The following is a 14,994-nucleotide window of genomic DNA, read 5'->3' as shown; positions in this document are numbered from 1 at the left end:
GGGTTAGCCTTGCGGGCCCCATGACGATCTTCTCCATTTTCCCCTATTTTCTACATCTCCCCTTGTTAACCCCCTTGCCCGCATTTCTTCTTCCACCATCTTTAGCCAAGTCTTTCTCGGTCTTCCCCGTCCCCTACTTCCTTCTACATTCATTTCCATCACTCTTCTCAACCAGTCACTTTAATCCTTCCTCAACACATGACCAAACCATCTCAACCTGTTTCTCTTCACAGCATCAATCACAGGCTCTATTCCCATCATCTTTTGCAATTCATCATTTGCCTTCCTCTCTCTCAACGATACTCCGCACATCCATCGAACCATTTGCATTTCCACCCTTTTCAGCCTTCGTTGCTGCTCTACGTTCATTACCCATGTCTCGCTCCCATAAATCATAACACTTCTCACACATGCAGCATACACCTTTCCCTTCAGCTTCAACGACACTCCCCTCCTCGTCAGCACACCACTCAGTTCCCGAAACTTCTTCCATGCACATCTCACTCCAGCAACCACCATCGCAGAGTCTGATCCACCTTCTCCATTCAGCATGTCTCCTCGGTAGCAAAATGTTTTCACACCATCCAGCTTCACGCCATCTCCAAGATCCAACTCAACATTTTCTCCATCTGCAGCTCCCTCTGTGCACACCTTACACTTTAATGTAGCTGCCACACTGGTTAATGACCCTCTCAGACCACTACATTTTTGATGAACCCATTCAGCATACACACACACGCACACGCACACGCACACACACACACACGTTGAGACCTGGGAGGGCTTTGGCCCACCTTCTCAAACCCTCAAATGGAGATAACCAATGGGAAAAAACACATTAAACGTAAGGTGGGGAGATGGGGGTTTAGACATTAACCTTTTGGGAGGAGAGACAAGGGAACGTCACTAAAAGAAACTCGACATTTGCCTGTCATACACTAATGATGTATGCTTATGCTGAACATATACGATTGAAATAACTTATATAATCTAAACCAACCCAAAAACAATATGTATTATACAAGTATTCTAAATTTTCATTGCATGCAACACATTTCTCAAATTTAAGCTCAAAAAATTCTCAACAATTATTTTTAAAAAATATTCCTTCAACAAATGTACAACAATAACATCTTTTGGAAAATTCGGACGATATCCCCTATTTCATAGGTAGCATGTTAATGTGACATGTGTGATGTAGATTTCCCATCTCTGAAGATCATTCATGTGCTAGCTGGGGTTTTAATGTCATCCAATATTGAACTAGAACGGCACTTCCACCAGGTAGAACGCATACGTCCACCAGTTTAGAGTTTACGTTTTATATCCCCCTGATAGGCCGGATCTGGATTTTAACCAAAATTTAATCGGCTTGTTGTCGCCTAACCAACTCGTCCACCATGTTTTGTCATAATCCATCCAAAACCTTTTGAAATATCATGCTATATATCGTTTTTGGCCAGATCAATCAATGGTGATTAATCACTTAGAATAATTTTTGAGCTATTCGTTTCACAAATAGACAGACAGACAGACGGGTGAAAACATAAAAACAAAAAAAAACAAAAAACCGAAAGGTGGGCGGAAGTGAAAAGCGATTTCCTGGTTTGCAGAATTTTAGGATACAAATCCTCATTAATACTTCCTTCATCTGCATTTGAACCTATAACCCCTGAGATGCCTGGGCTCAGTGTTCTCAGCACTAGACCTCCACTGTTTGAAAATTCAGTTCACTTCATTGTGCATAACACATTATTTTTTCTCTTTTTTCTTTTTACTGCCAAAAACCTTCCAGTGCACACCCCAAGTACAGCTCTGAGATTTCAACTCATTCCGTTCCGTGGTTCAGGAGTGCAAATAAGTCAAAAACACAAACGTACACACAAACAATCAACCAAGACACTTCTCAAATTATAGTACGATTTCTCCAATATCTATGCTTACTCCAGTTCCAAGTCTTCTTCCCCTCTCTTCATGTTCCATGTTCACATGCTCCTCTACATTGGATTAATTGCATGTTTGTTAACATGATGAATAGACAAACGTCGGCACTTCAGGATTTTTTTAAATTGTTGTGGAAACATACAGGTATTCCCATTTTAGAAACTGATGACCAGAAACGGATGACAAGTAAAGGAAAAATTCAATTATACAGAATTTGTTTTGGAGCCTATAAATTTCAATCAAACACACTGAATTGTAGGTATCAACTCCAAAACCTAAATTTTTTTTTTTATTGGAGCATCAAATATCCATGAGCCATTCATCAGTCAACACCTCCACATCAATTATTGCAATAGTCCAATTTAACTTGAACTTAAAAGTTGTGAAACAAATATTTTTATATTTTGTTGTCATAAATTGCTTATTATTACAACTGAATTATTTGCAGTGTCATTTGGGGGGAAAAAAAGTCAGGTAAATCAATTTAAATCTTAAGAAAACATTATGCAGCTGATTGTTTGTTTGCATGCTGTTGCACTCACCTGCTGTCAGGGATTCTGGATTGCTACATTCTGCTATTGCTTCGCATGCCCTTTGCTCTTCATCTTCAAAAATTAAAGTCTCGTCGGAAGGTGCATTCAAGTTAAATTCAGAATGCTCCATCTCCACTGGTTCCTCTTCACCTGTGAACGTAGACCCCGATTAGACACCCTCAAACCCCCATTTATTTATTTTCATGTCATGAACAAACATTAGTATATTGCAGCTGATGAAGGTTGTGGTCAAGTTTCATCGAAATTGTGTGTGTGGTGTCACGGAAGAAAGCAAATACTGTACCCATTTGGAGGTTGGGAGTCAACCCCTCAGTATACCTCCCTAAATCCTGATTTATCTTAATATCATGAACAAACTTTATGTAGATCATGGAGATCAAAAAAGTAGATCATGGGTGATGAAGGTTGTGGTGAAGCTTTATCTAAATAGTGTGCGTAGTTTAGGAGAAAAGAGTAAATACCTATTTTGAGGAGAGGTGGGGAGGGGAGGGGCTCAAACCTGGACTGACTTTGACCCCTGGTCAATATTATTTTATAAAATATTATTTAAGGAGTTTATCACTGGAGTTTTCAAAGTGCAGAGACCGTCATCATGGAGGAGAGTTTGACTCTTGGCGAGGGCAACAGAGAATACAAGGCCTTGCTGAAGCATGTCGGGTCCAAACTCTGCTTTTCTGGCTTGGTGTAAGGCAAGGTGGCATCACTCCAATAATGAAAAGTGCTTATTTTTGAGGCATTTTGCTTTGACTTGGCCTTCTGCCGCATCTTATTTATGACCTCCTACTGTAATTTTTATTCATTTTTTCCCGCTTGGAGTTTGCAAAAAAGCACCTAAAGGACTCTCAGACTGAGAAACAAGCTTCTGTGGGCTTTCATGTGTCTTTCACTGAGTAGAGGCTTCCGTCTGGCCACTCTGCCATAATGCCCAGATCGGTGGCGTGTTGCAGTGATAGTTGTCCTTCTGGAAGTTTCTCCCATCTCCACACAGGATCTCTGGAGCTCAGCCAGTGACCATCGGGTTCTTGGTCACCTCTCTTACCAAGGCCCTTCTCCCCCGATTGCTCAGTTTGGCCAGGCGGCCAACTCTAGGAAGAGTCCTGATTGTTCCAAACTTCTTCCATTTAAGAATTTTGGAGGCCACTGTGCTCTTGGGAACCTTCAATGCAGCAGAAATGTTTTGAAGGCTTCTCCAGATCTGTGCCTCGACACAATCCTGTCGCTGAGCTCTGCAGGCAGTTCCTTCGACCTCATGGCTTGGTTTTTGCTCTGATATGCATTGTCAGCTGTGAGACCTTATATAGACAGGTGTATACCTTTCCAAATCATGTCCAATCAATTGAATTTACCATAGGTGGACTCCAGGCAAGGTGTAGAAACATCTCAAAGATGATCAAGAGAAATGGGAGGCACCTGAGCTAAATTTCAAGTGTCATAGCAAAGGGTCTGAATACTTATGTCAATGTGATATTTCAGTTTTTTCTTTTTAATAAATTTGCAAAACTTTCTAAAATCCTGTTTTCTCTTTGTCATTGTGGGGTATTGAGTGTAGATTGAGGAGGGAAAAAATGAATTTAAACGATTTCAGCATAAGGCTGCAACATAACAAAATGTGAAAAAGGTGAAGGGGTCTGAATACTTTCTGAATGCACTGTACGTTTATTCTTTGTTTGCGCCGACGAACAAGGCCCAAATCATCGGTCTTCATAATTGTCTGCAAACGTTTTTCTCATTTTAGCTGTCTTCTTTCTGGCGTCTTCTCGAACACTTCCTCTTTCTTTTTGCATTTCGCTAAAAAACTCATGTTCAGATAAAAGCAAAACCCGACATTGAAGTAAAACACAGCTTCAAGTTCCTCCATTGTTGCGGAGCTGTTTACAGTTTAGTGTCGCATGAGAAATTACGGCACCACAACGGTCGCTGTTTTTTTTCGTCACTTCAGATAACTCCGCCTATGTTCACGGTTCTGTTGTGCGATGGAAAAACCACACAGGAATTACCATACCGTACCGTACCGAACCATACTGTGGAATGGAAAAGCGCCATTAGATCCTTTCAGCCGTTCTCAAGTTATCACGGTAACAAATTAATTGTAACTTAACATGACCTTTGACCTCTTGACACCAAAATATAATCAGTTAATTTTTGCATCATAATATATAATTATACGAAGTTTGGTGAGAATCCCCATGTCTGGTTCACAAGTTAGCTCGGTAACGGAATTTTTACACAATGGGAAAGCTGACATTTGACCTTTTGACCCCAAAATCGAATCAGTTCATCTTTACATCAATATACTCGTATATACCTGTACCAAGTTTGATTTTGATCTGTACGTTTATTGAATCTGAATAATCTGAAGATTTAGATCCCTTCAGCTGTTCTCAAGTTATCACGGTAACGAAAACCTATCATGGACGGATGGACGGACGGAAGCACGAATGGACAGACGCACAGACGGACAAACCGAAAAACATAATGCCTCCAGCAACTTCTTTGGTGGGGGCATAAAAATTTCCAGTTGGAATATCAGAGCCAACCCCCAGAAGACAAGCATAGAGACAAGTTGTCCTTCAAGAACAACTCCACCTGTAAAATTATAAGCAAGTTAGATCCCATAATACTATGTCCCATAGCTCATAACAAAACGAATTCACTTTTTTTGTCAAACAAAACTCCACTATGTCTTTAATCTAACTCCAATGCATAAAGATCACATCAAAACAAAAGGGAAAATTGGATCTTTACCAAATTGTAGGTTTACTCTTTCCTCTTCTGGATGAAGACTGCAGACATCACTTATCTTGATTTCAAAGACTCCTTCAGTATTTTCCAATGATCCATTTTCAACTTCGATAGAAGGGGTAGGAGAATCTAAGAAGCTTAGTTTTTGGGCACAATTGGAAAGTTCCCAGCTCACAGACTTCAGCATGGAGCACAAAACATCTACCAGTGCAGGACCAGCAGGACGAACAACTTGGGGTTCCCAGAAAGACTTCACAAAGCTGCGAACTTCCGCGTACATAGCAAAAGGAAACTTTTGTTTCATGAATGAAAAGAGCTCAGCTTTAACTGATTCTGTCTCGGTACAAGCTCGGAGCACGTCTCTATTCTCAATACCAAGGTCAGTGATCACAGCTTGGGCAGTTTCCACTCTCAAGCCTTGGGATTGCAACCAGTTTGGAAAAGTGTCTTTTGCAGCCATCTCCTGACAAAACAAAACAAACACATGCATGCACAATTAATTTACATTATACTTCACTTCATCACAACCATCAAGCAAAAAAGTAAAGCGGATGCAAGTTCCTGATCGGATTGGTTTTTATCTTTTTCCGAAAAGCAAAGGAAACTTCTATGAAACATGTGCTGGCCAATACAAGTGAAGAACCAATGTTATGGCCCACTATCTACTATAAATGGACGACACGTGTGTGTGTGTGCATGTGTGTGTGTGTGTGTGTGTGTGTGTGTGTGATGATTTTGTGGAGTTCTATTGTCTGATCGTTCTAATGTGGAATGTGATGCATCAAATTGATTGTCTATCTCCTGAGAGTTGATTTGGCTAATTAAGCACAAATAATCCAAAAGAATTCCCATGTTTTTAAAGCATGCCATATTACAGTGTATGGAGCAGCTTAATATGTGTTTCCACAGTATGACATTCAGTATGACAGATTTCCACAGTATGACAACACCAATCCCTGGTGTTGGGCTAGCGGCTAGGGTGCCGGCTTAGGATCCTAGGATCCTGGGTTCGAATCCCAGTCGATCGCTGAATTAACACCAGGGGGGTTGACTCAGCCTGTCATCCTTCCGAGGTCGGCTAATTGAGTACCAGTTCACTGGTAATTCCCTGTTTGTTGTTAAAGGCGGCAAAAAGGGTTGGCGGCAGGAAGGGCATCCGGCCGTAAAACATTGCTTCAAAAAGGGGACCAAAAAAACAACAACAACCACGGTTCCCGAAAAAGGCCAACCCCCGCTTTGCGGGGAAAAATGGCCTCTAAAGGTGATTTTACAGTATGACATTCTAATTACAAAATAAACAAGCATTCTGAGTATTGCGCTGCAATACATGTCCCCTACCGGCAGTCTGTCGTCCGGAAAACTGTTGGGGAAATTACCAAAGTTCAAAGTGCCATAACTTTGTCAAAAATGATCGAAACGTCGTGAAGTTCGAACTTGATCTGCAACTTATCATGAGGAAATCATGTACCAAGTTTGAAATCATTAGCATGAAGAGTTTAGAAAAAAAAAGTCCGGAAAACTGTTCTTTGCGTGACGGACTGACGGACGGACAGACGGAGGGAGGGAGGGACGGCGTGCAAACCTATAGTCCCCTCCGGTGTACACCAGTAGGGGACTAATAACGAACATATAAAATTCTGGCTCCACAGCCAAATATAATACAAGCACCAACATTCTAAAAATGTGATGAACACCTCACATTGTATTGACCATCATCCAGCCTATACTGAAGTCTGTCTGCACTCTGCACTGATAAACTGCATTCATTACAATAACAAACAAAATTTAGAGGACAGTAATGACTGAATTGTTATTACCTCCACCACTGAAAGTGGATGGATGGAAGTTGTTTTCACCCGTTCTGTCTGTTTGTGAACAGGATATCTCAAAAAGTTGTGGATGGATTCGGACGAAATTTGGTGGACCGGTTGTGTGTGTGACAAGGAAGAGTCGATTCAATTTTGATGAAGATCCGAAAACAGATCCGGATATGAGAAGAAAATATTTTTTCAGTTTTCCGAATACAGATCCGGATAATATTCTTTTTTTAATTTTTGAAGCAACTCTTTATCATTAAGTGATAGGGCTAAAAACAATATATAGCATGGTATTTCAAAAAGATGTGGACATATGAGAAAACTAGGTGAACTAGAACGGCACTCAGTGGAGAGTATACCTGGTTGTCCATATCACTTTTTTTTTTTTTTCTTTTTTTTTTTTTATACTGAATCGAGGCTCGTGAAAGAGCTAACATTTACTTCACAAACAAATCAACCAGACAAACAAAATACCCAAAAAGAGGGAGCGGAAGACAAGATGGGGAGAGAAGGGGAAGCACACAAACACAACATCCGAGAGCAGGGAGATGTGTGGAAGGGAGAGGGCCCGGGGGGAGGAGGCATGGGAAGGGGGGGGGGGGGGGGAGGGAGAAGTATAAAACACAAGGACACCAAGGACTTCCTGGACAGAAGTTGGTATTTCAAAAAAGTGGAATTGGGGTGAAATTAGCGGGGGTAGAAAAGATCAAGGTTTTGGATGGGGGAAGATAAGAGATGGTGGTGAACAGCTGTTTTAAAGATTTGGAGGGTGGAGTGGGATTGAAGAGAGTGAGGGAGTTTGTTCCAGAGGCGGGAGAAAAGAGGAATGAAGGAGTGAAGGTGAGCAGAGAGTCTTGATTTTGGCAGTTTAACCATAAGAGGGTTGCAGGCAGATCTTGTGCGACCTGTAGGAATATTTGCGGGACAGAGCCCAGAGAGAGCTGGGGGGGCAAGGCCAGAGAGGAGTCGGTAGAAGACGGAAAGACCACCAACTTGCCTGCGGTGAGTGAGTGAGTGAGAGGCCCTTGGAGTTAGCTTCATCGCGGGAGATTCCAATGATTCTGAATGCTTTGGTTTCAACAGCGTGAAGGCGAGCTAGGTGTGAGGCAGGAGCACCAGCCCAGAGGGGAGAGCAGTATTCCATTGAGCTGCGGATGAAAGCCTTGTATGTGGTGAGGAGCTCAGGTGTGCCAAGGAAGGACTTCGCACGACGGAGGATGCCCAGTCGGCGACTGGCTTTGGAGGCCAGATTTGAAATGTGGTTTTCCCAGGAAAGATCATGGCAGATAGTGAGACCGAAAAGCTTGAGTGACAGAACTTCTTGGAGAGGATTATTCAGAAAGTGGATGGGAGGGTTGTCCAGTCGGTCTTTTCGGAGAGACATCGTAAGAGTGTGAGATTTGTCAGGATTGAAAGACATGTTCGACTTGTTTGCCCAGTCTGTGATTTTGTCAAGGTCTGCAGAGAGTGAGGAGGCTGCAGGCTGCCGATCTGAGGGATGAAGAATGGAGCGACAGAGAGTAGAGTCGTCAGCAAAGAGATAGAGAGGATTTTCAAGAGAGTCAGAGAGATCATTGATGAAGACCAGAAAAAGCACAGGGCCCAGAACACTGCCTTGGGGAACTCAAGCCTGAACAGGAAGAGATGAGAGAAACCCATTCAGGGCCACACGTTGACTGACTAGAGAGGAAGTCCGCCAGTCATGCGTGGAGATTTCCATGGATACCAAAAGAGGAGAGTTTGGTGAGCAGAGCGGGGTGCCAGACCGTATCGAAGGCACGTGATATGTCAAGGGAGACTGCTCTAATTTCCTGTTTGGCATTGAGGACCTCCATCCATTGTTGAGAAAGCAGAAGCAGCATGTCCAGAGTGGAGTGTCCAGGTCTGAAACCAAATTGATGATCAGAGATCAAGCCATTGGAGAAGAGGAAAGATTTCATATCTGAAGCAATGATGGATTCCATGACTTTGCTGATAATTGGGAGAAGGCTGATTGGTCTGTAGTTGCTGGGATCTGTTTTTGCACCTTTTTTGTGCAAAGCGGTGATGTTGGCAGATTTCCAAGCAGATGGAAGATGACCTTGAGCAAAAGCATTTTAATTTAAACACTTAACACTTTTAAGTGTTTTTAAACTTTTAAACACTTTTAAACACTTAATGGTGAAGAATCGCAACAAATTCTACTAGCTGTATCCGGATCTACACCAGAATTGAATCGATTCTTCCTCGTCACACACACAACCTGTCCAACAAGTTTCATCCAAATCCATCCATAAGTTTTTGAGATATCCTGCTATGAATCGTTTTTGGCTATATCTCTCAATGGTGAAGAATCACTTAAAAATTTAAATAATTCTCATATCCGAATCCATATTCAGATCTTCACCAAAGTCGAATCGATTCTTCCTTGTCACATACACAAACTGTCCAACAAGTTTCATCCAAATCCATCCATAACTTTTTGAGATCCTGCTTTGAGATTTGAGATATAGTTTTTGGCCCGATTTACCAATGGTGAAGAATCACTTAAAAAATTCTACTAGCTGGATCCGAGCCCGGATCTTCACCAAAATCTAAACATTTCGACCTTGTTACATACACTACCTCTCTGCCAAATTTCGTCCGAATCCGTCCACAACTTTTTGAGACATTTTGTTCACAACCTGACAGACAGACAGACAGGGGTGAAAACATAACCTCCATCCACCTTTGGTGGCGGAGGTAACGAGTTGGTTCGGCGACAAGAACAAGCAGATTCGATTTTGGTCCAGGACCGAATCCAGATCCGACCTATCAGTGGGATACAAAACATAAACTGGTGAGCCTGGTGGAGGGAGGTGTGAGCTGTAGCGAGTGCCGGTCTAATTGTACTAGCCCGGTGTTGGCTTAGCGGTTGGGGTGCCGGCTTGGGATCCTGGGTTCGAATCCTGGTCGATCGCTGAATTAACGCCAGGGGGGTTGACTCAGCCTGTCATCCTTCCGAGGTCGGCAAATTGAGTACCAGCTTGCTGGGATGAATGATCACGGTGTGTACCCCGGTTTAGAATAGGTACACCGTATCCCTGCGCATCGTAAGAGCGTGACCAAGGGTTGGCGTCAGGAAGGGCATCCGGCCATAAAAACATTGCCTCAAACAGGAAACCATGATTGTCATGGGGCCCGCAAGGCTAACCCCCGCTCTAGCGGGGAAAATGGCCTTAAAACGATCATTCATTCATTCATTATCGATTACTATTGAGGATACAAGGTTTGGTGCCATTCCGTTTGTATGTGAACATGTCACTGCAATAGTCCTAAATTTGTGGATACAACGTGCACGTTTAATAGGGAGGGCTGGCTGTGACAGAATGGCCTCCATGCTGTCTAACCTGGGTCCGAATCCCTACCCAGCTACAAACTGTCATGTCGGTGTTTCACAGGCAGAGCGATTCATCAATGCGTGTCCCGTCCCTCGGATGCACTTTCAACCGGCATCCCGGCCGCCAGCATCAATCGGTGGAGGTTAAACATCCCACGGTGTCCTTCACGAAGGGTAGGTGAGCTATCACCGGCATCCTGAACGAATTACAAAATTATTGCTCCTAAGCAACTGCGTCAGCGGGATGAGGTGAGCCTTCAGCAAATTACGCTATACCCGCAGGCTTGTGCTGCACACGAAAGAAGAAGAAGAAGAAGAAGAAGAGCTTACCCATTTTAAAATCACTTTTAGGGCTAATTAGCAAAAGTTCATCGGAAAAAAGTTTTAAAGCGCCCAGAAATGATGATAATGATTGAGTTAGAACAGCGAGTACTTCGAGCCAATACTAATATTACATCTGGTAATTAAGTTTGCTGTCGTTCATTTAATTTCCAGAATGTATCGATTAGGAGAGCATCTACAAAGCACGTGGAGAGTACCTGTACCTGTGCCGATTTTAAATGCACACCTCAGCAACGGTCAACGCATTAACACACAAAAGGATAACCTCGGAGCGCCGTTAACCGAAAACAGCGCCATTCTTGAACACGTCCGAGGGAACAAGAACTTTTTTTCGGCTCATGATCATCCCACAAGACGGCAAAGGAATGATTTCCGAGGCCGCGGTAATTAAACCGGTATTCACCAATGTTACCGGTTTGCTGAGGAGTCCAGTCAGTAGAGGCTGCTCCGACTGGACCGGATCTTTTGTGGGTAAAACAACAACCGCCGAGTTACTCAAACAGTCAAGTCGAATGTTATTTACAAATGAGGACAGTCTAAGTCCAACTGCTCTTCAAACCCAATTATCCGCCTCACAATGCGTTTACACACGAGGTCGCCGCGCTCCTTTCTCTTTAATAAATTCACTTACGTTTCAGATATCTCAATACTCAAGTATCGATCCACACCAATGGCACAAAACAACTATAACAGAATACACTACATACATCCCTAACCCTAACATAACACGCGAGAAGAGACTATTCACAAATCTTTCCTGAGATAAGCGTACTGCCGCTAATCATACTATCATGGCCACCATTATGTGCGTATTTTATAAATTTGGTAATTTTAACCTGAAAAAATGTATACATTCTGAGACACTATTTTATGCAAATTAAAGATGAAGAAGAAGAATTTCCTCATCAATTTTTCATGTAACTCCTGAATATGTTTTGGGTTTTCCATTGTATAACATACGATTACGAGCGAGGTAAGCGTGCTACGGCGAAGCTAACGGAACACACCCCATACCAGCTTTACATAGGCCACATCTAGTAATGAGAAGCTGTTGTTGTTGTTTGTTAGTTTTGGGTCGGTTTTGCCTTTATCGCGTCAGATGTTTTGGCATTTTGTCTTAAACCTTGATTTGCAATTAACATTTTATTACATCGATTAATGCATCGGTATCGGAAGTCTTTATACTTCCCACAGAGGTTTGAAGAAACGTCAGTGCGTGTTCAGGAAGTTGCTGACGGTGGGTTTCCGGTACTTGAGGCGAGAATCCTCACGGATTGTTTTCTTTGGGTTTTTCGGGTGAATTTGTGCTTTTTGGTCGTACACACTCACCTATGGCTCTCTGTTACTGTATGATAATGATCGTGATGCAGTTGACGTGAAATATTTAGTAATTCAATCGTCGTGTCCCTGACGTGATGCATGAAGATTTGTTTATATATATATATATATATATATATATATATATATATATATATATATATATACTGTCATCCCTCGCTATAGTATAGATAGTATATCGCGCTTCACTTTTCGCGGCTTTGGTACATCGCGGGTTTTTCTCGCTAGTATATGTAAAATTATATATTGTAGCGGCTGCCGCTGGGGTTTCACAATCGCCTTGCGTGGTGGGATGTTGGCACGGGGGCAAACCGTCGGGCGGCCTCCTGGAGGTCCGAGCGCTGGTGAGCTGCGGACCAGGGACTGGTAGCGTCGGGCACGAATTCGCCCGGGACGCGTAGCACCTGGCCATAGACAAGCTCGGCGGTGGATGCCTGGAGGTCCTCCTTGGGGGCCGTGCGAAGGCCCAAAAGGACCCACGGCAGCCGGTCGGCCCAACCGCCGTCTTGAAGGCCGGCCATGAGCGCGGCCTTCATGGAGCGGTGGAATCGCTCGCACAACCCGTTTGCTTGGGGGTGGTAGGCCGTAGTACGGTGGAGCTTGACCCCCAGGTTGCGGGCGACCGCGCCCCACAGCTCGGAGGTGAACTGTGGTCCGCGGTCTGACGAGATGTCCGCCGGTGCGCCGAAGCGGGCGACCCAGGTGGCGATGAAAGCCTGCGCCACGTCGGCGGTGGTGGTGGAGACGAGGGGAACGGCCTCCGGCCACCTGGTGGTCCTGTCCACCATGGTGAGCAGGTGTGTGAACCCCCGTGACGGGGGGAGGGGGCCCACCAGATCCACGTTGACGTGGTCGAAACGTCGTTCGGGCACGGTGAAAGGTGCCAGCGGGGCCTGGGTGTGTCGGTGGACCTTGGCCCGTTGGCAGGCCGTGCAGGTGCTGGCCTCCGCCTGGCCGACATCCCCTGCGCGGACACTGTCCTGCTCTGCGACGTCTCCCAAGGCCAGCCTCGCCCCATCGTGCCCGTCGCCTGGCAACGCCGCATCTTCGCCTCCCTCCACGGCCTTTCCCACCCGGGCCGGAAAGCTTCCCAGAAGCTGGTGTCGGCGCGTTTCGTCTGGCACGGCCTTCGTCGGGACGTCCGCGATTGGACCAGCACCTGCACGGCCTGCCAACGGGCCAAGGTCCACCGACACACCCAGGCCCCGCTGGCACCTTTCACCGTGCCCGAACGACGTTTCGACCACGTCAACGTGGATCTGGTGGGCCCCCTCCCCCCGTCACGGGGGTTCACACACCTGCTCACCATGGTGGACAGGACCACCAGGTGGCCGGAGGCCGTTCCCCTCGTCTCCACCACCACCGCCGACGTGGCGCAGGCTTTCATCGCCACCTGGGTCGCCCGCTTCGGCGCACCGGCGGACATCTCGTCAGACCGCGGACCACAGTTCACCTCCGAGCTGTGGGGCGCGGTCGCCCGCAACCTGGGGGTCAAGCTCCACCGTACTACGGCCTACCACCCCCAAGCAAACGGGTTGTGCGAGCGATTCCACCGCTCCATGAAGGCCGCGCTCATGGCCGGCCTTCAAGACGTCGGTTGGGCCGACCGGCTGCCGTGGGTCCTTTTGGGCCTTCGCACGGCCCCCAAGGAGGACCTCCAGGCATCCACCGCCGAGCTTGTCTATGGCCAGGTGCTACGCGTCCCGGGCGAATTTGTGCCCGACGCTACCAGTCCCTGGTCCGCAGCTCACCAGCGCTCGGACCTCCAGGAGGCCGCCCGACGGTTTGCCCCCGTGCCAACATCCCACCACGGTGACCCCCAGTCCTACGTCCCCCCAGCACTCCGCACAGCGGAGTATGTTTTTGTGCGTCACGACGCACATCGGTGGCCACTCCAGCCGCCGTACGACGGGCCCTTCCGGGTGCTGCGACGGGACGACAAGTCGTTCGTCATCGACATCGGCGGCAGGTCGGACCGGATTGCAGTGGACCGCCTCAAGCCGGCGCACGTGGCCGTCGACCACCCACCACGGGTGGCACTTCCGCCGCGGCGAGGCCGCCCCCCGTCCACGGTGCCCCCCACTCGACCGCCCACCACCTCACCGGACCCCCTCGCACGACCCGCCAGGGGTCGCTTCGGCCGGGTCATCAGGACCCCCCCTCAAGTTGACCCTGCCGGTGCAAGTCGATTCTGGGGGGACGTGTGTAGCGGCTGCCGCTGGGGTTTCACAATCGCCTTGCACCTATCAAGGACGCGGAGCGATCACCATGCCGGGCTCGTCCAGGACGCCCGGGCAGGCCCGCGCTCAACTTGCCAGGCCTCGGTCGGGACGCCCGGGCATGCCCGGGCATGCCCGGGCAGGCTCGCCCTCAACTTGCCAGGCCGCAGCCAGGACGCTGGGCCACGCCCCCTGGCGCCGGGCCTGGGCAAACCCCCTGGGATAATAGATATATATTGCTGACAGATAAACGGGTTTTCAGAGTGCCTGAGTGTTTGATTTCATTAAAGCAACTCGGATGAATTCTAGCTTTTTGTCGCGTCCATTCTTCCGATCGACGTGGGAGCCCCAGCTCCTTCAATATCGGATTTTTCATTATATCGCGGGATTCTGCGGCCTATAGGTATTTTAATTTTTTTAGATTTTAATTATTTTTGCGGTAAAATAAGCATTTTCTAGCCTAAAAAATTAATAATAATATAAATAAAAATATAACACATTCATTAAAACCTATATTAAAAGAATATTACAGTAAATCGAAATAAAATACGCATTATAAATGAGTAGACAAAGAATCGCGCGTATGGAAAACCAAGCTTGGGTTGCTTGCGCTAGTTTGCCCAGATGATTTCGTACGTGGCACACTATTGGCAGATGGATGAGACGCGACCAATCAGAGC

At 46.1% G+C, this 14,994-nt stretch overlaps 2 protein-coding genes across 18 annotated transcripts in view; one reads left to right on the top strand and one right to left on the bottom strand.

Moving 5' to 3' along the window:
- Positions 1-14,994, bottom strand: part of LOC137410669 (uncharacterized) — a 196,901-nt gene that overhangs the window by 169,750 nt on the left and 12,157 nt on the right. For 2 of the 8 annotated variants that reach the window (XM_078765975.1, XM_078765982.1), the window contains exons 1-3: positions 11,389-11,527; positions 5,244-5,703; positions 2,487-2,627 (exon numbers count right to left, since the gene is read on the bottom strand). In XM_078765975.1, coding sequence (XP_078622101.1) covers positions 2,487-2,627; positions 5,244-5,700 — 598 coding nt within the window. In that variant the 5' untranslated portion in view covers positions 5,701-5,703; positions 11,389-11,527. Of the gene's footprint in view, positions 1-2,486; positions 2,628-5,243; positions 5,704-11,169; positions 11,565-14,994 lie in introns of those variants that run through there. The other 6 variants (XM_068096158.2, XM_078765972.1, XM_078765988.1 and 3 more) reach the window with 5 other exon arrangements.
- RBM48 (RNA binding motif protein 48) overlaps positions 11,959-14,994 on the top strand; it is a 42,192-nt gene continuing 39,156 nt past the window's right edge. For 2 of the 10 annotated variants that reach the window (XM_068099100.2, XM_068099102.2), the window contains exon 1: positions 11,988-12,053. The gene's annotated coding sequence lies outside the window, so the exon portion shown is untranslated. Of the gene's footprint in view, positions 12,054-14,994 lie in introns of all 10 variants that reach the window. The other 8 variants (XM_068099101.2, XM_078765992.1, XM_068099097.2 and 5 more) reach the window with 8 other exon arrangements.

This window comes from Myxine glutinosa, chromosome 1 (assembly GCF_964187855.1).
Source record: "Myxine glutinosa chromosome 1, kmMyxGlut1.1, whole genome shotgun sequence".
Taxonomy (NCBI): domain Eukaryota; kingdom Metazoa; phylum Chordata; class Myxini; order Myxiniformes; family Myxinidae; genus Myxine; species Myxine glutinosa.
This window is presented reverse-complemented; position numbering and strand designations above follow the sequence as displayed.